We start from the raw sequence: 27,896 nt of genomic DNA, 5'->3' as shown, positions 1-27,896 counted from the left end.
ATAAAACCTTTCTTCCTAGAATTTGAGTAGGATTTATCAAGAGCCTTAAGCAAATTCATATTCTTTTATATAATTCTCTTAAGAAAATATTACCTAATGAGATAGTGACAGATGTGGTAAAAATTTTGACCACAAGGACATTCTCCACAGTATTTTCCAAGTTACAGAAAAATTGGAAACAACTTGAATATATATCAGTAGGAGAGTGATTACATAAATTGTGATACATGCTTATAAAGAAACATACAGTTGTTAAAATTAATGATTTTGAATTTTTTTATAACATGAGACAGTATCAATTATTAAGTGAGATAGACGGAGAATGATCCCAATTATGTTTTTTTTTAATTATAATATTTTTGACTATTAGGAAAGAATACTGTCTACAAAAGAAGTAAGTTCGATTTATGACCTGTTGAGTTAATGATGATATTTTACATTTTCTAGATAAAATTATTCTGTTTGCATCCTGTGAAACAAGTGATGATGGAAAATAAATTGGAGGTTCATAAGGATAAGACATTAAAGGAAGCAGTAGAAATGGCTTATAAGGTATGTTTAATTGCACTGTTGGCATTTAATTATTGATATTTTACGTAACAGCATTAACATTTTCCCAAGTTTTTATTATAGTCAGTAGTAATATAAGCACTTGCAGTAGCTTTGATAGCCCACTTAAATCCTATGTCTCTTAAAGAGTATAGTTTACACCTTTTCTCTGGAATGTGGTCCGTTGCTTTTGAGAACTTTCTCACTCCGAAAGCCAGTTAAAGCTTTCTAAAACTCAGAAATAGAATTAGAAACAAAAATATTTATTTATTCTTTATATTCATTTAGCAGATATTTATTGAGTGTCTGCTATATGATGCATTAGAGAACTTGAGTGAACAAGACCACATGAGGTGTTAGAGGTACCAGAGTGAGCAAAACAGGCTCACTGCCTTCTTGGAGTTTACAATCCCACTGGGGAAAAAAACAGACAAAAAATATTTAAACACCACAGTTTTCAAATATCTTATTAGATGCCATAAAGTAATTCAATAGTATATTAAGGTTATTTAATCTGAGACTTAAACCATGAGGAGACAGCTGTGCAAGAAGTTGGGGAAGAGTACTTTAAGTAGAGGTAACAGCATGTGTAAAAACTGAGGTGAGGAAGTACATGATTAAGAAGCTGAAAAAAGGTGCATTGTGTTTAGATCATCTTGATTGAGAATAGAGGCACATAAAATGAAATTAAAGGCTGTGTAAGAATAGAAGTTTGCATTTTATTCTAAGAATAATGCAAATTTATAAGTGGGTTTTGAAAGGCAAATAGAAAAAGAAGCATTCTTTAACCGGATTATTCTAAATGTCATCTGTTATACTTGAAAGAATTTTTTGCCCTTTCCATGTAAACATTAACATCATTTGACTAAAGTTAAACAGTCATTACCTAGAGAAAAAATTGCATACTACGTCATTTCATTTATAATTATATGTAGAACCAATGAAAGAAGTAAAAATAATTCACAAGATAGCTGGCATTGTTTCTCAAAGTGTGATCCAGCACAACCTGCACCAGAATCACATTCCTATTAAAAAACAAATTCCTGCAAATGAATCTGAACTTATGTTTTGGCACCTGGGATTATGCATTTTAAACAGGTACCTCAAGTGGTTTTTAGACACACACAGTTTGAGAACTTGTATTGTGTACCTGGTCTTTCATAGCACTTTATCAGTACTGAAAATTTACATTTGTGTGACTATTTTAATTAATTAATGTCCCTCACTAAACCGTAAGCACTTACAAGGGTGAAGAGTATTCTGGTTTTGTTCACAGTTGCATTTCCACTACTTTTGCCTGGTAAACAGGAGAGTCAAAATTGGAGGGGGAAAAAAAAAATTGGATGGGTATGTGAATGAATAAATGAATGAACAAATAATAAAATGGATGAATGGCTCTGGGTTCACCTGATTAAAGTAAAAATCCGTTAAACATAATGGTGGACTGCAAGCAAAACAATAGTGAAACCAAATTAAACTAAAATGGAGAAAATGTCTTTAAACAGTTTTACACAGTAAGGTCAATCAGTGATAGCACTAAGGGTAGTTTATATTCCATCAGTTTTTAATGTAGGAAGAAAAAATCTTGTCTTAAAAAATAGAAAGTTTAATTTCACAAATGTAAAGAGTGAAATAGAAAAGAGAAATAAATCGATCTTATATAAGAAAAATAAAGCTCCATTTGTGGGAAGTGAGGGATGGAGGAGTAGAGGGCAATGGGGACATACCAAGGCTTACAGTAATGCTTTCTTTGAAGTTGTAATCACAAACCTCAGATGAGTATTGAATACTTCTAAGCAATCCTACTATGTTTCTCCAGGAGGTTCAACTCCCACTTAAAATGATGTTGCATTCCAAGGTATGCCATCTACTAGTGACATGTACTAGAGGGAAAATTTTTGACAGAAATTCCTGTGCCCAATTTGTTGGTGTTCCGGAGGCTAAGATTGAAAGGGATGGTTCAGAGAGGAGTCGGGTAGCACTTGGGAGACAGAAGCTATGACCTTTGTGGTGTCTCTACAAGGCATGCTATCCTCCCTTGCTTAGGGAGATCGTTACTAGATACGTTAATTACCAGTTTTTCTCCAAATTATATTAAGATAACAAAAGATGCATGTTCTAGTTGGTTGTTTTCCCCTCATGTTTCCAGCTGACTGGTTATAAAGCAATAGCTTACAGTGCATTAATTTTGAGTACATCTAAAGTTTAGAATGTTAACTTCTGTAAAAACAAAAAAGTCTTTAAAATATGTTAGTGCATAGGTCGTATAATTTGAGGGATAATGAACTATGGTTATTTTAAAATACCCTTTAAGTCGTGCCTTTGAGCTTTGATGCACATCATAAATATATGGATTTTATTGTTTGTTAGGACCTATTGTTAGTACAGTTACACATCAGACTAAAATATCAATATTATATATTTCTTTTTCTTTTTCCTCGGATGTTATATTCTTTTAGATGATGGATTTAGAAGAGGTGATACCTATGGATTGCTGTCGTCTTGTTAAATATGATGAGTTTCATGATTATCTTGAACGATCATATGAAGGAGAAGAAGATACACCAATGGGACTTTTACTGGGTGGAGTCAAGTCAACATACATGTTTGATCTGCTGTTGGAGACAAGAAGACCCGATCAGGTTTTCCAGTCTTACAAACCCGGAGGTAAGGAATTTCATGGTATTCTGAGTTGTAAAGGACTTAGAATATTCATAAGAAAGTTTTTGTTTGTAGAAATTATTTTTAAATTTTTTACATGTTCTTAAAATGTAGAATAATTCTGATAGGTTGGGAAGTAGTCAGCAACAAACCTGGAATTAAGTTCTAGATTACTTTCCAAAAAGCTATACACAAAATTTAAGAAACAAACAACAAAACTACTGGCTTATAGTCTTCAGTGGGATTTTTTTTTCTTCTCCAGTACTAAATCGTCCTCCCTCCCTACCTCTGCGCCTGCCCCAGCCTCTCTCTTTTTATAGAGAAGACCCTGGTATATTCCCATAAAGTCTCAGAAGTAGAGTCTCTTTTTCAGGGTCTCCTTGAAGACCTTATTATGGTTATGGTTTCATAACTCAAATTCTGTTCTTCTGTGGATCTTATACACCTCCTTTTTATGAAGGCTCTTCTTTCCAAAGTAGATTAAGTGTGGTATTCTTTCAAGAGCTCCTTTAGTCAGACTCCGCTCTCTCTGTAAAGAGTCCCTTTGGAGCATTTTCTTGCAGATTTTTTGTTTTTTTTGTTTTTTGCCTGCGTTGGGTCTTCGTTGCTACGCGCAGGCTTTCTCTAGTTGTGGCAAGTGGGGGCTACTCATCATTGCGTTGCGTGGGCTTCTCATGGCAGTGGCTTCCCTTGTTGCAGAACACAGCCTCTAGGTATGTGAGCTTCAGTAGTTGTGGCACGCGGGCTCAGTAGTTGTGGCTTGTGGGCTCTAGAGCGCAGGCTCAGTTGTGGCGCACAGGCTTAGTTGCTCTGCGGCATGTGGGATCTTCCTGGACCAGGGATTGAACCCATGTCCCCTGCAGTGGCAGGCGGATTCTTAACCTCTGCACCACCAAGGAAGTGTCTGCAGATTATTTTTGAACTAGACTGTAAAAACTATGATAAAAATATAACATGGGTCAGCAAAAAACCCACTTTTTAAAAAGAGAATTCTAAATGTCATTGTGGATTGTAAACCTTGTGAAGTAATCTCCTTTATTCATTAATAATCAAGACTTTAGCAGAATATTTATTCAGATTTAGATTAGTAACATTTGGGGGAAAATGGAGTATTGACATATACTACATATAAGAGATTAAAACAGTTAAGCTGGAGAATAACTATCTACTAAATCCAATGTTTGAAGATCATTTATTTTTCTGGTGACTAAAAGTTAAGTTATATAATGATCTCCTGAAAATAGGAGAGGAGAAGATGGCTTTAAATTGTAACATGGGGACTTCCCTGATGGCACAGTGGTTAAGAATCTGCCTGCCAGTGCAGGGGACACAGGTTTGATCCCTGGTGCAGGAAGATCCCACGTGCCATGGAGCAACTAAGCCCATGTGCCACAACTACTGAGCCTGTGCTCTAGAGCCCGCAGGCCACAAGTACTGAGCCCGCATGCTGCATCTACTGAAGCCTGCATGCCTAGAGCCCATACTCCGCAACAAGAGAAGCCACTGCAATGAGAAGCCCACGCACAGCAACAAAGAGTAGCCCCTGCTCACCACAACTACAGAAAAGCCCGCGAGCAGCAGCGAAGACCCAATGCAGCCAAATAAATAAAATAAAATAAAATAATAAGTAAATAAATTGTAACATGAAGAATTTAAGTCAGAAAACAAACATGTAATCCAAAGGGTTTCTGCTGAAATTTCCATAGGATATAGAGAATATTATTTTGAGGAGAAGTCGTCTTTGATTATGAACAAGGTCTTGAATTGTTTAATGAAGGTTGTCAAAAGCAAGTAGGGCTGCTATGTCCCCTTTAGTATTTGTTGTGCATTCTCTAGTTATTTACATTTATTTAGTGTTGTGGTTTTGGTCTGTATTTTGGAACTTTGGGTATGTACTTTTAATATGCTTGATAAATTTGGCAGTGGTGTTAATGTTTTATAAGGAAACAAAGCAATTATTTTTAAAAGTCACATTTTGACTTTTGTCATTTTTTAAAGAGATCTATAAGAACTTTTTTATTAGCTTCATTTTTTATTTCTTTATATATATTTGTAATGTGATAAATTGTGAAAGTTTTAACATGTATAACATATACATCTACCATCTTGATAATTAGAAAAATATTTTCTTTGCCATCTATTAGAAACACATTTAGAATGCATTGCTCATGTGAAATACCTTTTAAAAAATAACCTCCAATTGGGTTTTTATGTTTTTCCAATGGGACAGAAGTGATGGTGAAGGTTCATGTTGTTGATCTAAAGGCAGAATCTGTAGCTGCTCCTATCACTGTTCGAGCTTACTTAAATCAAACAGTTACAGAGTTCAAACAGCTTATTTCAAAGGTAAGTTTTAAAATTGGTCAATGAATATTTTTAAGTACCTGCTGTGTACAAAGCACTATGTGATAGTTACAAGATGTAGGAACCAATATTTACCTCAAGGAGCCAGTATTTATAGCTAGGAGACAACTGTGGTTAGGAGAGAACGATGCTGCATATGGAAGAAACAGATTGACTTAAGCGTGGAGGTAAGGAGTGTGAAGCAAGTGCACATAGCAATGGTATGTGTGCTTGGCTGGATCATTGTAAAGTACCTGCCTGGAAAACAAGTTCACTTTATCTCATGGAGGGTTTTTAAATGTAAACTCAAAAGTTTGGGCCCTGTTTAACGTAAACAGTAGGAAGTAGGTTGGTTATTTTTCTAAGTACAGCAGTGGTATGATAAGAGCTCTGCTATAGCGTGGTAATTCTGGCAACACTAGACTAGTGTTCCCAGTGGACTGAGGGAGGACTCAGGAACATAGATGAGGAGGTTGTTGAAATAATTCAGATGAAGGCGTTATGACCAGAAATGAGAGAAGTGGCGATTGTAAGAATGAATATATAAATAGAATTGGCAGCACTTGTGATTGGTAAACATTGGAGCAAGGCAGGAGCACAGAAGACCTAAGGAGTTTCACTCTTGGGTAACCAGAAAGACAGTGATAGATGAATAGAAGTAGAAGAGAAAGGTGATGAATCAAATATTAGCCACATTATGTGAGTTAGTGGTAAATAGCATAGGCTCATTCAGAATTTTTGAACTGGAAAAATACGATGACGAAACATTCACATTTCCTTAGACAAAAAAACTATTCCACTCTAGAGAAATGGTTATTATCCTTTCAGGGGTCTTGTACACTATAGAACATTGAGCACACAAACATAGGCAAAATTAACCCCAGGTTAAGATTCCCTTGGTGTGGTCGAAATTGTTCAGAAATCGCAAGTCAAGGAACTTCCAGTTTCCATTCATTCATTTTATGGTAGTATTGTCTTTTATCTCATCTGGGGTTTTTTAATGCCTATTTTAACAGGGTTGTTGTGAACATGAACAAAACAAATAAATGCTCTTTTTTTGGGAAAAAAATTGTAAAGTATTATATAGAAGTTCGTTTTTAATTATTTTTATGTTTGAAAAAAATGACTTCCAACAATTTGCCAAAGTAATAATTGGAGGAAACAAATCATACTGTGAAGTCATAGTTTATGATTAAATTACTTATAAAAAGACAGCATTAGTGTAACTGCTCTGTATTACAGTTTAATCTAGAATATGAGCACTGAGGTAGTACAAAAGAAACACATGCATTTCCTTCCCTGAAGAAGCTGATAATTTTGTTGGGGAAAAATGTGTCTAAGAATAAAGACAGTGAGAAAACAGGATGCCAAGAAATATAGTGTTTAAAGTATAACAAGGATGCCTGAGAATTAGTTATCATTAGCTGTAAAACAAATCATGTTTTATAAAATATAAATTATTTTTATCTGCTCATTTCATGAGAAATTTATAAAATAACACCAAAAATTTAGGACATGGAATTTTAGAAAACTTTAAAATTTACCTACTAATTTAATCTCATTTTACACAGAAGAAAATTGATTTAGTAAAAAAACTATTAACAACTATTCACAGAATACAGAAGAACTCATCCAGAGTCAAGAAGTTAAACAGGTGTTGGTTTGACATCAGTTCTCAAAGTCAGTTACTCAGTTTCTTTGGAATCAAATCACCTCGTTTACTTCATGAGTTTGGGAGAAATAGAACTTTCAGTGAAAAATTGTTACTTTTAAAATAGTTTCAGAGCATACATTTATAAGTGATACTCTGTTTTCCTAATTTACATCATAATTAATGGATGGGACTAATAATTTTTCCCATAGATTCTTTAAAAATTTGTAAACCTCTACTAAGATTATTTTTCTCTTAATTTTCTTTCTGCTATTTTTAAGAAGAACTCAGCAGTGTCTCATTTTCCCATATTTCCAAGTCAAGCAGAATTATTCTTGAAAGAGCACTTTTTAATTAAATTACTTTCATTATAGGCCATCTATTTACCTGCTGAAACAATGAGAATAGTGCTGGAACGCTGCTACAATGATTTGCGTCTTCTCACTGTGCCCAGTAAAACCCTGAAAGCTGAAGGGTTTTTTAGAAGTAACAAGGTATGTCTTTTATTTTTTCATGACTATTTTCTATGCTGCCACTCACCATCTGTCTGAAATTTACTTTTTGGGTTCTCACATCCTCCCAATAATTACCTTCCTTTTGTAGTCAGGTCACATCTTGCTTCTCTGTCTTCTCAGTCAGTCTTGCTGGCTCTCGTCTTTACCTTGTTCATGCACCGCCCCTCCTGGAGTGTTTCCCCCTCTTACTACAGTTTGTTTCAAGCCCAAGATTAGTCCTCCTTCTTTGGTGGAGCCTTCATGACTAGTTCTGGTCACAATGATTATGTTCTCTGAATTTTGTTCATTCTTGAGCTTCTCCCATAAAGCAGTACTTCATGGTGAAAGTCTGAAGCATGCCTAGTGTGGAGAAATTACTATCTTGGATTCACCCCACATTATTCCCTTTTCCTACTCATTTATCTCTGTAAGAAAAGAGAAAGTTCATGTTGATCTCTTTGTTTTATCTCTTGATATCATTATGTGTTCCATCATTTATCATTTTTCCTATGTTTTTATTCCTAATGCCTTTGGTTTACTCTGGATAAATTGTATCAAATTTTCCTCATTTGCTGTCTTTCTTATTTATCACCATTTCCAGTCTCATTCATCTTAGGGCAGTTTGGTCTTTTATCATATTTAGCCTCTTTGTTTTTTTTTTTTTTAGTATTTTATTAATTCTGATGTGTAATTTTTATTCACCCCTAGTTTCTTCCAGTACTTCTGTGTGGTGTTTGTGTGTAACATTAAAATCGCCAATCCACCCTAATACTGTTTTAGGGTAAGGAGTGGGAGGGATCTAACTTTATTTTTTTCTTTAAATAGTTAGCTGATAGTCCTGATTTATAACATTTATTGAATAATAATCTTTTTATGCAAAATTCAAAATACTACTCATAATTGCCTGATTTATGTATATGCATTTCATTTTTTTAATTTATTGTGGAAAATTTCAAACATATGCAGAAGTGCATGAATAGTGTAATGAACCCTTATGTACGTATCACCCAGCTTCTATAATTATCAAGTTTTGTTCATGTATATTTAACTAACTACTTCCCCCAGATTATTTGAAAAACATTCCCAGCATCATATCATTTCATCTACAAGCAATATGAATTTATATTTCTAAAAGATGAGAACTCTTTTTAAAAACATAACCACAATTACATTATTATACCTAAAAAACTAACAGAAATGCCTTAATATCAACCAATACCTAGTCAATATTCAAATTTCCCTGATTATCTTTAAAAAAATTTTTTTCAGTAAGATTTGTTTGTTCAAATCAGGATCTAAATAAAGTCCATAATATCTCTCAAGTTTATTTTAATCTAAAGATTTCCTTACATGTTTGTTTCCTTGCAATTAATTTGCTCTAGAATCAAGTCATTTGTCCATTAAATTTTTTATATAACCTGGATTTTGGTGTTGCATTCCCAAGATGTTTTCATACATTTTCCGATAAACAAGATATTTGTTTAGCAGTTTTATGGCTAATTACAAAGACATATGAACATAATATTTATTTTATTTAGTCTCCAAAAACAATGGGCATGTCCTTTAGAAACATTATCATCTCAACTTTTATAATTTATTGTGCACTGTCTTATACTGATGCGATATTATTCTTATAATGAATGAGAATGTCACCAAAATTAATGATGTAATATAACTCTTTGACTTACTGTTCAGGTGTTTGTTGAAAGTTCTGAGACTTTGGATTACCAGATGGCCTTTACAGACTCTCATTTATGGAAACTCCTGGATCGGCATGCAAATACAATCAGATTATTTGTTTTGTTACCTGAACAATCTCCAGGATCTTATTCCAAAAGGACAGCATACCAGAAAGCTGGGGGTGACTCTGGTAATGTGGATGATGACTGTGAAAGAGTCAAAGGACCTGCAGGGGGTCTAAAGTCTGTGGAAGCTATTCTAGAAGAAAGCACTGAAAAACTCAAAAGCTTGTCACTGCAACAGCAGCAGGAGGGAGATAATGGGGACAGCAGCAAAAGTACTGAGACAAGTGACTTTGAAAACATTGAATCACCTCTCAATGAGAGGGACTCTTCAGCCTCAGTGGATAATAGAGAACTTGAACAGCATATTCAGACTTCCGATCCTGAAAATTTTCAGTCTGAAGAACGATCAGATTCAGATGTGAATAATGACAGGAGTACAAGTTCAGTGGACAGTGATATTCTTAGCTCAAGTCATAGCAGTGATACTTTGTGCAATGCAGATAATGCTCAAATCCCTTTGGCTAATGGACTTGACTCTCATAGCATCACGAGTAGTAGAAGAACTAAAGCGAATGAAGGGAAAAAGGAGACATGGGATACAGCAGAAGAAGACTCCGGAACGGACAGTGAATATGATGAGAGTGGCAAGAGTAGGGGAGAAATACAGTACATGTATTTCAAAGCAGAACCCTATGCTGCAGATGAAAGTTCTGGGGAAGGACATAAATGTATGTACTTAAAAAGAAAAAGGCTCCTTGAAACAACCTTAATTTTTTTTATCAGTTTATTTAAATTTTTAGTTAAGAATCAGCTAAGAGATGCTTTGTCCTAAGATTACCTGTAGCTTCCTGGGTTATAAGATTATCCTCTCTCTCCTTTGCTTTCAGTTTTGATGCAGTTATAGTAAACGGTGTCCTTAGACCTGTGCATTATGCCTGTGATGGTAATGATGTCACAACTTTTGTGAGATGATTTAAAAAAAAAGGAAAAGAATTAAAAAATTTTTTAAAAGGAAAGAAGTATGATAACAGTACTAAGTAAAAAAAAAAAAAAGAATTAGTTTAAATAGTAAATAATATACCAAAAAAAGGCCAGACACTTTAGAAAATTTTATATTCAGTGCCTAGAAAAATTTTTAATTTGTGCATTCCTTCCCTTTCCTCCATCACCTAATCCAAACTGCACCCTTCCTACACCCCATGAAAAGTACACAACCGGAAAAGTCAGGGAAAGGAAAGGGCCTTCTTTTGGTTTTTTTTTTTTTTTAAGTTTCTTTGAAGGAAGCTTCAGGCAAGATATAAACTAGAAATTCTGAATTACATAATCTCAGAAGGATGGAAGAGATCTGTCAGTTTGGGCATTTGGACAAACAACAAAAACATATCAACATTGGTGAGATTTAAAATAATAAAAGAATAAATAAAATATAAGACTAAAACCAGCCAGAGAATTAGCAGGACAAGCAGGTTCAAGATACAAAATCTTTCTTCAAGTATAAAAGGGAAATAGCTGAAAACCTAAATACTTTGCATTAGTCTGAAAGGCAAATATTAATATTACCCATTATATTTTTATATTTTAGTTTTCAAAACACTTTTTTGTTCTCACTTGAAGCTTTTCTGAAATTAATAAAGCAAACAATGATATCCTCATTTGACTGATAAGAAAACTGAAACTCATAGAGGGTGAATGACTTTCCCAAAAATACATACATATCTAGTAAATAGTGGAACCATTACTAGAGGTTAAGGCTTCTAACTGAATGCATTTGCTCCTATTACTTTGGAAGAGAGGCCCACTCTTCATCAATCCATTTATACACCCACACAATTATTATTTCCTGAATACATGCCAGGTGCCAGGCCATATGTATTTGTCAGAAGTAAGGATGACTAAGATGCAGCCTTATGCTTCATCTTGTGGAGAGAAGGTGCACAAACAACCACTGTATTAGTTAAATGCTAGGATACTTGTAGTCTCAAAATTAGATCTTTTAAAAGGAAGTGGCGGGGCTTCCCTGGTGGCGCAGTGGTTGAGAGTCCGCCTGCCAATGCGCGTCCGGAGCCTGTGCTCCGCAACGGGAGAGGCCACAACAGTGAGAGGCCCGCGTACCACAAAAAAAAATAAAAAAGTGGCAGAAATCATGAAATCAGTAGTAAAATACATAAATTTGTGGTTTTAATTAATTAGGTCCAAATAACAATGTAATTATTTGACATCCATACCTATATCTTGCAGAAACTCAAGTGCGAAAATGTGGATTAGTGAGTTAAAATGGAGATAGAGAAGCTCTGTTATAGTAATGCTTCATTTATATTTCTATGGAGTTTTTTTCTTATAACTCTTATTAACATGTTATCTCATTTAGTTCTCAACAGCTGTGTGAAATTGATATTGTTAGACACTTTTCACTGATGAAGAAACTGGCTCAAACAAGTTAAATAATTTGCCTGAGGTCACACAGTTAGTTAGTCACACTGCTGGGATCAGATTCAGGTATTCTGGTTGTAAGCCTAGTACTCATACCTCCACCTCCTCACTGCTACCACTGTTACTTACCTCACGTCATAGTACAGGAAAAATAGCTAGTACCTACTCTGCTTTCTTACCATCCTCAACCCTTCAAGGGCATTGCAGAAATTAAAAGTAGCTTCTCTTTGGAAAAAGGTTAGAAATTTCTTTGAAGGAGTTTGTTTTTGAAAGATGTGCTGAAAATTAGACTGCATGAGAGTTTCAATGGTAGGAAGGATTCAGTGGGAATATTTAGAATCATAGTCTAAAGGGTCCCATTTCCATCTTAGAATGCTTAATGAAATCTTTGCAAAGGAGATTGCTGGCCATTTTAACCTTTTTAGAAATCCATTGTGGGCTAATTTACTAGCGTTCATTGAAATAGTATTCAAGATTTTGTATCTTGAACCTGCTTGTCCTGCTAATTCTCTGGCTGGTTTTAGTCTTATATTTTATTTATTCTTTTATTATTTTAAATCTCACCAATGTTGATATGTTTTTGTTGTTTGTCCAAATGCCCAAACTGACAGATCTCTTCCATCCTTCTGAGATTATGTAATTCAGAATTTCTAGTTTATATCTTGCCTGAAGCTTCCTTCAAAGAAACTTAAAAAACTTAAAAAAAAAATGTGATGAAGAGAAACCATTTTCTACAAATTACTTAGGCTTTCAGAAGCCATACAGAAGGTTTGTTTGAAAAGAAAAAGTGAAAACCCTGGAAAATGCCTTTTCATGTTTAAAAATCTGGCTTAGGGAAAAGGGAGTGGGGATGATAGCCAGCAGCCTAGTGTTTAAGGAGTCTCTAGTAAGACTGCTTCGTCACAGTTCCGCAGGGATCTGAAAGTAGGTGCCTGGGAAACATGGATGATACATAATAATACAAGTTCTTCAGAGTGATGAAATGGCAAGGTAGAATAGGTAAACAAAGAATTTGATATCTGAAGAGTGGTATACCGTGCACCGTCTAGACAACTCATTTAGATAATTACCAAACAGCACTTAAAATGATAGTCTTTAAGTGATTCATTATAATCCAGGAATTGTTTCAGGGAGTATAGAACCTGTCTTTGAAAATACTGTCCCAGTGTGACCTAGTTGTAGTCTTCAAGCACTGGGATATAAACAGGAAGGCCAAAGTAATAAAAATGGTAGTGTATTTGCACTGAAATTTTTTTGTACAATTTTGGCTACCACCTCTTTCAAGAAATACATAAAAGAAAAGAAAGAAAAAAGAAAAGCCTTTGAGGCTATTTTGAGGTTGCACTGTGAAGAGACTGAACTTTTCTGTATGAAGGGGTAGATAGGAAAAATGTTATGATGGTATTCTGTAAAACTACAAAATAATTATAGCTCATCAGTTAAGCTAACACTTTGTCAGTGCTATGTTAAGCATTTTACATGTATTGACCCAAAAACACATTATGAGATATAAATACTGTTACCTTCATTTAATAATAGAGGTAATTGAAGTACAGAGAACTTAGGTCAAAGTCACAAATCTAATTTGTGAGGAGGAACCAGGACTTTATTCCAGCCAGGCCATGTAACTCTAGAACACTTGGTCCTAATCACCATATTGGACTATATCAATAACCAACAACCATTCGTGTCTTCCTATGATACAACATTACTAGGAGTTATGAGAGAAACCAAAATGACAGTGATAGCTTTTATTTGAGTAATGCCTTAGAATTTACTATATTTGTCGAACAACAATCAATGAGACTGGCGTAATAATCCTGTGAGAAAGCGGAGGCTCAGAAAGATTGGATGACCTACCTACAGCCATTTATTTATCAGACTGAAGTGGCAAAACTGAAATCCAGCCATAGGCTTCTCATTTCTAATGAAGAAATTTTTTCATTACACCCTTCTCTCAAGAAATTTAGTCCCTCTCTGGATAATAGAGTTTTGTTTGCCAAAAGCTAGATTTTAACATTTAGGAGCATTCCTTAAAGCTTAGAAACTGACATTTTAAACAAATTAAAAGAAATGCTGCCTCAAAAGATATATACAGTAAATAAAGTTCATCACCTTATCTATGTTTTCTAATTCATACTTGTCACATTTTCTCTAGTGAACCAGTATTTTATAACCAGGGAAATAGTAAATAGACATTATTTGAAAAATCCATTTAGAAAAATTCATCAACCTGAGTTGGGATGACCTGAGAATGGAAATCAGGAGTGTTTTAGGGTTTTATCCTTAACCTTTCATGTAAATTTCACAGAAAACTGAGGTCTGCCCTAGAGAGAGCCTTAGGGCTGCAAAGAGACCATGGGCCTGAGGCTGCATGGCAGCTCTTGCATTCTGTACTGCTTTGTTACAAGAGAAAGATAAATGAGTGAAGTTTTTGCTCTTTACTAGAATATGAAGACCAGAGTAAATAGAAATATATTCCAGAAGTATCCTCATGAGTGGCTTATAAAGGACAAAATATTAATAAGCATTAGAAAAAAAGCCCATCAAAGATAATACTATTATAATGCCAACAGAGCTTAAACTGAAGCTTGGAGGAGGTGGGAGTTTCTGACCCATTTAGATATTATTTCTGTTACAGTCCAACCAACCACATGATAAAACAGACATCTTCATATGCTAGTCTTGACATTTTTCTCTAGTAGAAATCCCAGAACTAGATTTACTAACAATTTTTGAGGCGATTTTTATATATATATATATATATATATATATGAAACTATTCTATAAACATATTACCTCATTGAATTTACAGTGAGATACTGTGAGGTAGGTACTGTTATTAGCTCCATTTTTCAAATGACAAAATGCAGGTACAGAGGCTGGTGGCTTGCTCTGTGTCTCACAGCTAGTAAGAAAGCAGAAGAGGTAGGGGTGGGACCCAGCCAGAGCCCACACTACTGCTGTGTAGATCTAGAAATGTGTGTATTTGAAGAGAGTTCCTATAAGTTTGGTTTTTAATTCAGCAGCCAAAATAAGTAAGCAAATAAGCACTTAAATATCTCAGAACATTTAAAGCTGTCAGATTATCCTTAGCATATGCTCAGTGCCCACATTTTTGTCCATTCAATGTAGTATATTAGCTAAAAGTCAAATAACTGAAAAGGTACTTTTTCCTGCTTACAGTATAATAAAAAGTATATGATCTGCTTTATTTATACCTAAGAGGTTTCTTTTACCTTTTTTTTCTGTTTTTTGTGTGTGTGTGTGCTTAGGGTTGATGGTGCATGTTGATAAAAGAATTACTCTGGCTGCTTTCAAACAACATTTAGAGCCCTTTGTTGGAGTTTTGTCCTCTCACTTCAAGGTCTTTCGCGTGTATGCCAGCAATCAAGAGTTTGAGAGCGTCCGGCTAAATGAGACACTTTCATCATTTTCAGATGACAATAAGGTTGATTAAAATAATTCTGAATAATTAGAGTCTGTTTTAAATGATAGATTTGAGAACATCTTGCACTACTTCCAAGTAAGGTGAAATGGATACCCTAAAAGGATAATTTGTCCCTGAGGTTTAGTGGTTATTTGGCTTTTTTGTTGTTGATTTCTCCATTCATCTAACAAACATTTGTTAAATGTTAACTGTGTGCCAGTTAGTATTCTAGGCACTGGGGAATCAGAGGTAAAAGATATACCTGTTTTCAAACAGCCCAGAATCTAGAGAATTGGGAGAAAAATACTAAACAGTTGAGATGAAAATGGGTAGTTTATTCTGCTGAGACCATACATCTAAAAAAAACTGTTTTTAATTTGTAGATTACAATTAGACTGGGGAGAGCACTTAAAAAAGGAGAATACAGAGTTAAAGTGTACCAGCTTCTAGTCAATGAACAAGAGGTAAGTAATATACTTACAAGCAATGTAAGGTAACTTTTGATAGTTATTAAAAACATACAGTGCACAGATTTGATTACTAGACATTTCTTTTTATCTCTCTAAAGAAGGAGATAGCAGACTTTTTTTAGGAAATATTTCAGTTGTACAGGCCATACTGCCTCTGTTGCAACTACTCAGTTCTGCCAATGTAGTACAGAAGCAGACACAGACAGTACATAAGCCAATGGGGGTGGCTATGTTCCAATAAAATTTCACTTACAAAAACAGGCACCAGATGAATGTGGCCCTCAGGCCATTTTTGTCATCCCCCTGGTCTAAAGTATTGCTACAAATGCTGGAAGGGCAAACATTTTCTGCTTTTAAAAGGGGGTTTGTTTGTGCTTCTGGGAATGATCGTAAAATGCTACAGAAGGATGGCAGTTGACTACTTTTTGTGTTCAGAGAATCATTTTTAGTATTTAACTAGCATTATATATAGTGTCTCTTTGTGCTCTAAGTGCGTACAAATATTGACCCTTTTAATCCTCATCAATTAACTCTATTATAAAAGTACTGTCATTCTCATTTTATAGATTAAGAAACCGAGGCACAGAGAGGTAACTTGCCCAAGGTCATATAACTTGTAAATGGTGGATTAAGGATCTAAACCAGCTATGTTTTTCGGGGAGTAATAAAATATCTTAGTTCCTGTGATATATAAGATTGTGGTGAATACCCAGAAGAATAAGGCAAAGACACTATTTTTAAGACATTTATAACATCTCAGTGAAGACCTAGACAAATGTGAAAAACAGCAAATAAGGGGATAATGTTTTCATAAAATGCCTTCATTTGTTCAACAAATATTTTATTAGGCATCAGTCATATCTCTTATATGTGATCCATTACACTCATTTTGACTTACATCTTTCTTCTGAATTTGGGGTTTGTGAATACTGTATCTCTTTTGAGACAGTCAGTGAATGTATTTGGAGAATTAGTATTCATTTCTCTCATTTTACTCTATAAAGGTGATTCTTTTTACTTTCAAAATTATGGTCATTGTATTACAAGAAGAGAAATATGAATGTATTATCATATTTAATCTCCACAATGACTCTGGCTCTGGTTTAAAGATGAGAAAACTGAGGCACAGAAATGTTAAGTAAGCTTGCTCAAGATAGCAGAGCTTTAGTAAGTAGTGGAGCCAAGATTTAAACCTAGGAAGATAAGACTCCTAAACCCAGTCCAGTAATTGTCACACTATAAAGTGCAAATAAAACGTCTTGTTGATCCTTATTTTAATGTAATTCAGGGTCTAATTGTTTATGTTTATATTCCTAGCCGTGCAAGTTTCTGCTAGATGCTGTGTTTGCTAAAGGAATGACTGTACGGCAATCAAAAGAGGAGTTAATTCCTCAGCTCAGGGAGCAATGTGGTTTAGAGCTCAGTATTGACAGGTAAAGTAAAATTACAGTGTCATCAGCAATTTGAAGAAAGACAGTGTGGTCAATTGATATGGATTGGTATAATTTTCTAAAACTAGAAGAATTTTAAATTCCTGTACCATTCAGAATTTTAGTACTGCAGATTAATAGAACTAAGCAAAAGTATTAGCATTTGCTTGAACTTCCTCTGTAGGATACTAAATTTGATGTCTTGAGAGCTTTTCATTATATTTTCCCAAAATTTTAATGAATAACCATTTGACTTTTGTGTTTGAACATAGTTCATTTTTCTTTGATGTGTCAGATTCATGTCATTTTTTTTCAAGTTAAGAATTTCAAAGTATAATAGTTTAAAATGTCTTATCACATTTGTAGGTTTCGTCTAAGGAAAAAAACATGGAAGAATCCTGGCACTGTCTTTTTGGATTATCATATTTATGAAGAAGATATTAATATTTCCAGCAACTGGGAGGTTTTCCTTGAAGTTCTTGATGGTATTATCAATATTTTTGTGGAGAAATATCAGGAATTCTCTAGAAATAATCGAAGTTATCATTTTTTCAAATAATGAGTTTCTTCTGTCTCTTCTCTGGGCATCATTTGCCTTTTAAATATTTCTTCTTTTCTCTAATTTTAAGAATATGAATTCTTCCTTTCAGGGAAGTTGCAATTTCAAAGTTGTATTTTTAGTACCTTTTACAGAAAGTAAGAGTTTCTTAGCCATGTTTGTTATTTAGTCTCTTTTTTCATTGTGACTTGTTTTGAGGCTGTGGTATTAATGATTTTTCAGAGATTTTGAGAACAGTGACAATATTAGTTTTCTAGGCTGGTACAAAGTACTACAAATTGGGTGGCTTAAACAACAGAAATTTATTTTCTCACAGTTTCGGAGGCTAGAAGTCTGAGATCAAGGTGTTGTCAGGGTTGGTTCCTCCTGTGGGCTGTGAGGGAGAATTTGCTCCATGCCTCTCTCCTAGCTTCTGGTGGTTTGTTGGCAGTCTTTGGTGTTCCTTGGCTTATAGATGCATCCTCCTGATCTCTGCCTTCATCTTCACATCATGTTCTCTGTGCGGGCTTTCCTATCTGTGTCCTGATTTCCCATATTATAAGGACCCTAGTCATATTGGATTAGTACCCACTTTAATGATCTCATTTTAACTTGATTACCATTGTAACGACCCTATTTCCAAATAAGGTCACATTCTGAGGTACTGAAGTTCAGGACTTCAACATGTCTTTTGGTGGGGGACATAATTCAACCCATAACAATGTAACAGTGACCTAGAAGAGCAGTTCTGTTTGTCACACCTCCTGGTTTTAATTATCAACATTGGTACATTTTAATCTAATGTTTTTTGGAAGAGTTAGTGGGGGAAAAGTTGGCTTTTAGGAGATATAAAGGGAAACAACTAGTTCTATATTCTTTTGTGACTTTGCTGTTGCTTAGAAAGTTTTTGATTTTCCTTTTCTTTTTCCATAGAAATTAAAATATCATAAGTTCTGGATATTTTTATGTAAGATTATGATAGCTTTCAGAGGGTTCAATAATACTAACACCTCACCTATTTCAGGTCTAATTTGGTTTAAATTTCAATGTTTGAATTCTGATTAAGTGACAAGTTAAGTGGGGAGACAAGGAATAACCAGGACGCCATCTACCATGATTTGTAAGCAAGTGCTCCAGATTGTAATTCCTTCTCTGAGTATCTGGGGCCTGAGAGAGTAATCACTGTTTCTGGGTAGGCCAAGAAGAGATGAAGGACATAGACGTCACCCTTATTAGGACGGAGTATATATTAGCAGAGATGGATTAGCCAGAACATGTCTCTGGATAGTAGGTCCTTACATCAGTATCATTTCAGTATATATTTTAGCATTGAAATACTTGAGTAAGATATGTCATGTGATTAAATCTAAGAAGCATTTATTGACCTGTAATTTGCCAGACATTGCTGACCCTTGGTGCTATAAAAATGAATAAAGACCAGTGATTGCCCTCCAGATGCACAGTGTATGGGAGAGCCAGAACTACAAACCTGTAATTCCAAAATGATAGGTGTTAAGGACCAAATCAGTACAGTTGGCTCTTGTGTACATCAAAGAGAAAGGTGACAGCTGAGCTGGGTTTTGAAGAATCAGTAAGTTTGGGAGTAAATGAAAAGAGAAGGATTAATGATAGCTTGAGTGAAAAAAGAAGATAAACTTAAAGCTATTTGATTATGATTTTAGATTGTGGGGTAGAAGCCAACAGAGGAACAAAGATCATAGATGCAAAGAAGAGAGTAATTGGTCGAGCAGTGTCCAGCAGGAGTCACGAGGGAGTGGAATTAGGAGTACTGGTGGAAGGAGAGCTTGCAGGGGTTAGCGATTATCTTCTGAGACTTGGGGGAAGAGAATAAATATTTTATTCTCAAAAAATCCTTGGGATAATTGGTTTCTTTTATGCCCACTTTTTCTTTTTTATATTTATTTATTTATTTGGCTGCGCCGGGTCTTAGTTGCAGCATGCAGGATCTTTAGTTGTGGCATGTGGGATCTAGTTCCCTGACCAGGGATTGAACCTGGGCCCCCTTCTTTGGGAGCACAGAGTCTCAACCACTGGACCACCAGGGAGGTCCCCATGCCCACTTTTTAAGAATAACACTTGAAGTAAATCTTTTTGTTTAGTCAGGCAGTACAAGAAAAGGCAAATTATGAATCATTAGAGTAAATAGAATGATGGCCTAATCTTGCATATTAGGGGCAGAGAAGATGAAATCCATGTCACAACTCGCAGTTTTGTCAAGACGGTGGAGGCCTTCAGAGATGAAGTTGGATCCCTTCCAGGAGGTTGTGTTGGAAAGCAGTAGTGTTGATGAGTTGCGAGAGAAGGTAAGTTCATTTTAAAGAAAATGAACTAACATACATTTTTCTCTGTGGTGCATAAGAGACACCCTAGGAAGTGAGTGCCAGACACTGATGCAGCAACCTGTCTTTGTCTCTGTCACACATTGTGCCACACTACTCTTGTTTCTTAGGGCTGCTGATGCTTTGAAAAATTACCTTGGCTTCTGGCCATCCAGAAGTGAACCACCACTTTCTGTTACTTGGACCAACTTTGCCTTAAGTAGTTAGGATTAGTTAGAGGCACTAGAGTAAATTGCTGTATATGCTTAAAACCCAAATGAGGTAGAATCGAGTAGAGAACCCAGATGAAGATGTCTTCTGCATTTTTCATTTTAAAGGTGGGAATTCTAAGGATCTCTGGAGAAAGGGTGAATTATTCATAAGTGGTACTAGGACGGTTGGCAGTTTGGGGAAAAATTTATTTCCATATTTCACACCAAACACAAAAATAAATTCTAAATAAGTTAAATTTATATTTTAAAATATAATAAAATGATAAATGTTCTAGGTGAAAATATTGAGAATATTTTTATAATCCCAGAGAGGGAAAAATATTTGTAAGTATAATACCAAAAGCCAAAAAAGAAAAGATAGACAACATAAAAGTTTAAATCTTCTGCACAGTACCCCCCAACTGCCAAAAAAATATTTTTAAAGCAACCCATAAAGCTAAAAAACAATGGAAAAATATTCGAAACATATGTGAAACATGATGTCCAAATTTAAAAGGAGCTACAAATTAATAATCTGGACAGTCTAATTTTAAAATAAGCAAAGAACATGAATAGGCAATTCATAGAAGAAGAAATACAAGTTAAAATAATAACAACACTTTTTACCTCTTAAATTGGTGAAGATTTAGAATATAAAAAAATACCTAGAGTCATCATGGTTTGGGGAAAATGCAATATCAACACCTTTGATAAGTGGTTAAATTGTTACATTTTTTTCAGGGTTCAGCTTGGCATTGTTTATCAACATTTCAGATGTGCAATTCTACATCTAAGAAATATTTGCAGAAATATGCAAAGAGATATTTATGGAGATACATATTATAGCATTGTAACTGGGAAAACCTAAAAACACGCTCAGTGTCCATCAATAGGAAATACAATGGTATATTTTTCAACTATTGAAGAGAATGAGGTTACTCGGTATCCTGTTCTTATATAGAGACTATATAAAGTTACTATATAGATATATAAAACTGTTTATGAAATGTATTTATAAATGTGTGTATGTAGTTTATATATGCATAGGAAAGGTCTGAAAGGAATATACTAAATTGATATTTCTGAGACATGGTGTTTGCAGGTAGACAGAGGAGAGAATTCCACTTCCTGCTTTTTAAAAAATTTTTATCAAACATGTTACTTCTTTGAACAAAAAAGCTATGTCTGTGCTTATGAGGTTAAAGGAAAATAACTTCTCAGCAAATTTACTTTTTAGATGAACTCATGTAAAATATTTCCTTTTACAGCTTTGTGAAATCAGTGGAATTCCTTTAGAAGATATTGAATTTGCCAAGGTAAGGCCCTGAGAATGTTTAAATCTGGGTACTAGGGCTCAATAAACATGGCTAATGGTGTCATTTATTCATTCATTCTTTTCTCCTTAGGGTAGAGGAACTTTTCCCTGTGATATTTCTGTCCTTGATATTCATCAGGATTTGGACTGGAATCCTAAAGTTTCTACCCTGAATGTCTGGCCTCTTTATATCTGTGATGATGGTGCAGTCATATTTTATAGGTAACATTCACAATCTTTTGGTTATTTCTAGTGATACCACATTTTTGTTGTGCATCTTGTTTTTCATAAATAGCTTTACAATTGTTATGATATAGAGCAGCCCTGACCAGTGCAAGCCATTTATTACATTCTGAAATTTCTAGTAGCCACATTTTAAAAAGTAGAATGGTGAAATTATTTTAATAAAGTATTTCTAACCCAGTACATCCAAAATATTATCATTACAACATGTAAACAATATAAAAATCATTTACAAGATATTTTACATTATTTTTCGTATAGTAAGTCTCCGAAATATTGTATATTTATTATACTTGCCTCCCATGTCAATTTGGAGCAGACATATCTCAATAGGCACACATGGCTAGTGGCTGCCGGATCAGACATTACAGATATAGAGGGAAAAGAATAGTCATTGGAGGCTGGCAGATATGTGTTCAGATTTAGCGTTGTTATTTACCTAGATCCTCATCTGTAAAATGGCAACAATGATTTCAACCTTGCAGGATTTTATGAGAATTAGGAACTATTGCATTTTAAAAAACTGGCCTAGTGCCTGTTATAAATAGATGTTCAATAAATGATAGCCATTATTATACTAATAGTAACATGGAAATTATTCTTTGCCATTTTTCGAAGTGAGTGCCATGTTAATATAATAAACACATTAGAAATCTAGGATATCTTAATATATGAGGTTATTTAACTTCAGTGGTGATAATCAGATTTCATTTTCTCACTGAGCAGCTTTAGAGCATTTAAGCATAAATTAAAGGAGACAGATGGCTCTGCTGGTCTAATATGTCATTAATATTTTAAACGTAGGGATAAAACAGAAGAATTAATGGAGTTGACAGATGAGCAAAGAAATGAACTGATGAAAAAAGAAAGCAGTCGACTCCAGAAGACGGGACATCGTGTAACGTACTCACCTCGGAAAGAAAAAGCACTAAAAATATATCTGGATGGAGCACCAAATAAAGATCTGACTCAAGACTGACTCTGCTAGTGTAGCATTTTCCCTGGGGGATTTTGGTTTTAATTAGACGGTTCACTGCTACTGTGTAGTGTGCCATTATAGCCGGACGTGGTTAGGGGTAACCCAGTGATACCAGCACTGATTGGACTGCCCTTCACCAATCAGAAGCTCAGTGCCCAATGGGCCACTGTTTTGACTTGGAATCATGTTGTGCACTATAGTCAAATGTACTGTAAAGTGAAAAGGGATGTGCAAAAAAATAAAAACAAAAAGCAAAACCTGCTACTAGAAAAGGGGAAAGGGGAATGAGTAAACTTCTTTTCTTGCAGACAGATGTGCACATAGCCGCTAGTCAAACCAGCCTCAAACAGGATGCTCATAGCTTAATAATAAAAGCTGTGCAAAGGCCATGAATGAATGAATTTCTGTTTATTTCACTTATACACACATTACCTCATTGACAATTCGGAAGTAAATGCAACGTGTGTTGACTCTTGGAAAGCAGCAAAAATAGGAGCAGAAGAAAGAAATTCTTAGAACCAGCCGTAACCCAGTAAAGAATCGTGAAGTTGTGTTTTTATTTTGTTTTCTTTTTTTCGAAGTATTAAGAACATTATTCTAGATCATCAAAACATTTCCTTAGACCACTCCCAGCAGGTGGCAGCTCAAAATTGCTGCAATACTGTAATTATAACTGATTGTACGTTAAGTTATGGATGTAGAGAATTCATTTCACTCATTCATTCAGCATGTAAATAAAATTGATCCTATTGAGTTATCATAATTGCAGTTCAGCTATTTCCCATGGTTATTCATTTCACATATCATTCATGATGTACATTTGTGTACATTGAGAAGTATAGCAGTTTATGTAAATGTAACCCTCAGTGGGGTTCCTCAGTGCTGGGTCCCATACGATTGTATTTGCCCTTGTTAATGAGGTTTTTCTGTTCAGCGGCTTCGATTTTTTCCTTTTTTACATTTATTTTGAAGATTTACTCCAAGTTTGAATCTTCTAAAACCCTTTTAAGTCCCACTTTAATTTTTGGAGTTGATACATAGTTACATGTAGTTTAACTTTGGGGAAACAACATCGTTTTGAATAAACTTGCTAGTAAGTCAGGTCATGACACAGGCTAATGCAGTCAACATGATTTCATTGCAGTCTATTCGAATCGGCAAGTTTTTGCTCTGCTAAATGCAACTATTCAATGAACATAATTCTACGTAAATTTTGAAAATGCCATCTAATTTATAAAAAAATCAATAAAAAGGTTTTGGTAAAACTTTTTCATGCCAGATGCTGTTTACAACAATGAACATGCCAATAAAACATTTGTTCATTCTGTTGTGTTATTTTGGTCATTAAACTTTTGTGGATGAAGAATCCGGGTTCAGAAGAGATTTGTTTTCTTTAAATACCACATTTTGTAATGTATATTGAATAATTATCTCATCTCTGTGGTAACGTGTTTACAGTAAAGTTCTCATAAGAGAGATGAAAAGATGTTAATATTTAACTTTGGAGGATCCTGTCGATATTTCAGAGTCGAAATTTTACCCTTTTTTTCCTTTTAAGAAAAAATTAGAAAATAGTGTTAGCAAATGTTGGTTGCAGTTTGAATATAATGATTGAGAGTTCCATAATATCTTAAAAGTCCCTACGAGGGGAAAAAAAATTTTTCTAAGACATTTTTCTCACTAATTTTTATTCCATATAAACTCTGTAGCATTCTGCTAAATTTGATGGCGGTAGTGTTCTGGGTTTGCATTAGTGGAATTGGTGGTGTTCTCAGAGGAAAACTTGAAGCATTTGTGATGAGTTGTTTTTTCAGATCATTTCGATTTTCTGATGTAACATGACAGCTCTTTGGTTCTGATGCAGGCCAGCTTCCTTGGGATATAGGGGTCAGTAAATGTGCTTTCTGCTTTCAAGGACTGACTGTGGAGCAGAGGAGGCAGATTTGTAAGTAAAATGGGTTTGGGGCCGTGTTTGGTTTGGTTTAGTGTCCCTATAAGAGGAAATGGTAGAATCTTCATACCTGCTCCTCATTCTGTGCCTTCTGCCCTTTTTATTGTTTGTTTTGTGTTTGCTGTTTCTAATTGCAGGTGTATTACAAATACCAAGGGTAAAGAAAATATATATTTCATTATGGAAAAGAAAAAGTTAAAGCTTCTTGCTCTTCAGTGCCTGATAGAGAACACAATGTTGCACTTGAATAATTTCAGTAAAGGGGGTGGTGATTTCAAAGTGGATTTGTGGCAGTGGGAACAGTAATTTGCGGGAAAGAGATTAATGTGTCAACCTCCCCCAGACTCAGAGAAACAAGTGAGCACCTGTAAGCCAAAGGGCACATTAACTGTGTGTTCCCAGGCCTGGGGCAGTGGAACCTGGTGATCACTCATCTGCTGAATCTTCTGAGTCTGAGGCAGGCCACATGCAATAAAGAGTGACCCTGTTCCCCATGGGTCATGCCAAGGTTTTGAAGAGTTTTTACTGTGGGGAAGATGAGTTTGTGTCAGCCAGGGATGCCCTGTGAGAACCAAGTACCTACATATCTAAGGCAGGTGCTGAAGGTCAGGGGTCCATTTTGGCAAAGAAGCCAGAGCTATGGTTTCAGGACTCTGCCTTGTTTATTTAGCTGGTCTGTGCAGTGTTTATTTAGCTGGTCTGAACAGAGGTTTGCTAGATGAACGTCTACTTCTCAAACGAAGTGTAAGTAAGTGATAGTAGCCATGACAAGATAAAAAGAGTGAGGGACGGAGCCCTATACTAACTACACAGTGTTTGGTAATCTCTTTTGTAATGGAATGGAAAGTACTTTAAAACTCTTGAGAAAACAGAAAGTACTTTAAAATTCTGAGGAAACGGGGGTGAACTATGCCACAGCTAGAAAACAATCAAGTAGGCAGGCTACACTGTTAGGAATGATATCTAGGCGGAGAGAGGAGACAGCTATAAACTTCCAACGTGGTCTGAGCTAGAGTGCACAGCATCAGAGCACTGCAGTGTTATTACTAAATCTGGAAGTGACCTGTGAATGTATGGAATACAATAAAATCTTTTATTCTGATTCATTCGCTAGTATTTCCTTTTCAATTGGCTGTTTTCCTTCTGAATTTTGTCCCTTTGTTCAGCATCAAGACTCTAACCAGCTCTTGCACTTGTGACTTGCAAATTGTAGTCTAGAGTATATGGAATAGAAGATAATCTGAATTAGCAAGTTTTTTGTTTGCTAAATAAAAGTATTCCATCTAAACAATTCTGTGTAATTTTTGCAAAACGAATCAATATTTTGGTCACTAGCAGTCAAAAGCCTTCTAGGGCCACAAATCCTTAAATCCAGTGCAAAATTGTGTGTATGTGTAGTTTTCTAGGGGTCTAGTAAATGCTTTTTAAATCAGGTTTGCAAAGGAATTCATGGTCCAAATAAAGCTTGTAGCCACGTAGGCTTGGTGTACATGAAGCTGGTGTACAGAAGATGCTCCTTCAATGTCGTTCGTATGGGGAAAGGGGTACTACGATCATTTGGTTAGATATAGTGTTAATTTTCAAAACGTGGCTTTCAGAAACAATGCTTGACAAAATCAAGAGTGCGTTAAATCATGTGTGTCTGTTTAGAAAAGAATGCGACAATCACTAGGGGCCAAGCTAGGAGGGCAAAAAAGTGTTAGGGAGGGATGTGCTCCCCCTTCCCCGTGATAGCACCACCACCTACCTCCCCCTCACCAGTTAACCTGCACAGGAGAAGCTGATCTTTTGACTGGTCAGAGTCTGAGAATTTACCAGGCCAGGGGATTATTTGTGGACCCAGGAGCCCTGCCTTAAAGGTGAGTACCGTGCTCCCCCTCTGCTGCCTTTGCTCCCAACCTGCCCCTTCCCCCAGTATAGAGGGCACACTTCATGTTCAGCCTTATAATGCTTTAAGCAACCCACTGAATTAGAAGGTATCATCTTGTTGAGATACAAATAATGCAGTGGTTCTGTTTTTCCAGTAACTATGCCAACTGTTTTGTGGAATGCAGTTTCGCACTGGAAGCAGACTTTGGGGGCAACCCTATAAATTTTAAGGCACTTTGCATTATTCAAACAATCTGACCTTGTTGAAGTTTTTTAGCCATTTGATTTAAAGCGCCTCCCCCCACCACACGCACAGTGGCTGCTGGATGTGCCACTCTGCTTGGAGAGGGAAGGAGGCTATGGTCAGAGCCCTCACTCCCCACTGGCTCTTTTCCACACCAGCTCTATAGATGGTGGAAGAGGGAAAAGAGCAGCCTTCTGTTGGTGGTGGTGAGGTTACTGTCCCCTTTTTACCTGGTCACCATGAACTCTCGTAGAAGGTAAGACGCCCTACGGGTCCTACCAGGCAAAGATTCAACTCCAAACAACAGTGGTGGTTCCTTATGAAACTTGACTATCTTTTGCCGACTTCCTGCTGGCAAGGGACATTCCTCTGAAATGCGTACCACGTTATCCCATGATGCCCTGGTCCCCACCAAGTCTTCAACCCTTAACTGCATGTTTCTTCCATGGCCCTGTCTCTGGGGCTGTGGGTGCAGTAGGAATCTATCTTTGCATCTGCCCTCCTCCACCTCACTGCTCCATCCAGTCGTCTCTCCCTGATGCTCCTCCTTCCATGGTATTAGTGGTAAGTCAATGTGTCCACCTTCTACACAACCATCCCCCTTTGAGATGTCAATGGCTCCCATACAAATTTTATTTTTTATTGAAGTATAGTTGATTTATATTGTGTTAATTACTGCTGTACAGCAAAGTGACTCAGTTATACAAATATATATACATTCTTTTTCATTATGGTTTATCACAGGATATTGAATTTAGTTCCCTGTGCTATACAGTAGGACTTTTGTTGTTTATCCATTCTATATGTACCAGTTTACATCTGCTAACCCCAAATTCCCAATCCATCCTTCCCCACCTCCCTCCCCCTTGGTAACCATGAGTCTATTCTCTATGTCTGTGATTCTGTTTCTGTTTCATAGATAGGTTCATTTGTGTCATATTTTAGATTCCACATATAAGTAATACGGTATTTGTCTTTCTGACTTCACTTAGTATGATAATCT

The 27,896-nt window shown here is 35.6% G+C and overlaps 1 protein-coding gene across 2 annotated transcripts in view; it reads left to right on the top strand.

The window, feature by feature from the left end:
- USP47 (ubiquitin specific peptidase 47) overlaps positions 1–27,279 on the top strand; it is a 125,229-nt gene extending 97,950 nt beyond the window's left edge. The window contains exons 16-28 of one of the 2 annotated variants that reach the window (XM_079930706.1): positions 448–552; positions 3,009–3,216; positions 5,441–5,556; positions 7,579–7,698; positions 9,394–10,171; positions 15,149–15,324; positions 15,687–15,767; positions 17,091–17,206; positions 17,570–17,688; positions 19,935–20,065; positions 21,561–21,608; positions 21,699–21,829; positions 22,655–27,279. In XM_079930706.1, the coding sequence (XP_079786832.1) occupies positions 448–552; positions 3,009–3,216; positions 5,441–5,556; positions 7,579–7,698; positions 9,394–10,171; positions 15,149–15,324; positions 15,687–15,767; positions 17,091–17,206; positions 17,570–17,688; positions 19,935–20,065; positions 21,561–21,608; positions 21,699–21,829; positions 22,655–22,829 (2,304 nt within the window). In that variant the 3' untranslated portion in view covers positions 22,830–27,279. The remainder of the gene's footprint in view (positions 1–447; positions 553–3,008; positions 3,217–5,440; positions 5,557–7,578; positions 7,699–9,393; positions 10,172–15,148; positions 15,325–15,686; positions 15,768–17,090; positions 17,207–17,569; positions 17,689–19,934; positions 20,066–21,560; positions 21,609–21,698; positions 21,830–22,654) is intronic. The other variant, XM_079930705.1, reaches the window with a different exon arrangement.
- The last annotated feature ends 617 nt before the right edge of the window (positions 27,280–27,896 follow it).

Source organism: Stenella coeruleoalba (assembly GCF_951394435.1).
Source record: "Stenella coeruleoalba genome assembly, chromosome: 8".
NCBI lineage: Eukaryota > Metazoa > Chordata > Mammalia > Artiodactyla > Delphinidae > Stenella > Stenella coeruleoalba.
The sequence above is the reverse complement of the archived record's forward strand: the minus strand, read 5'-3'. Positions and strand labels throughout refer to the sequence as shown.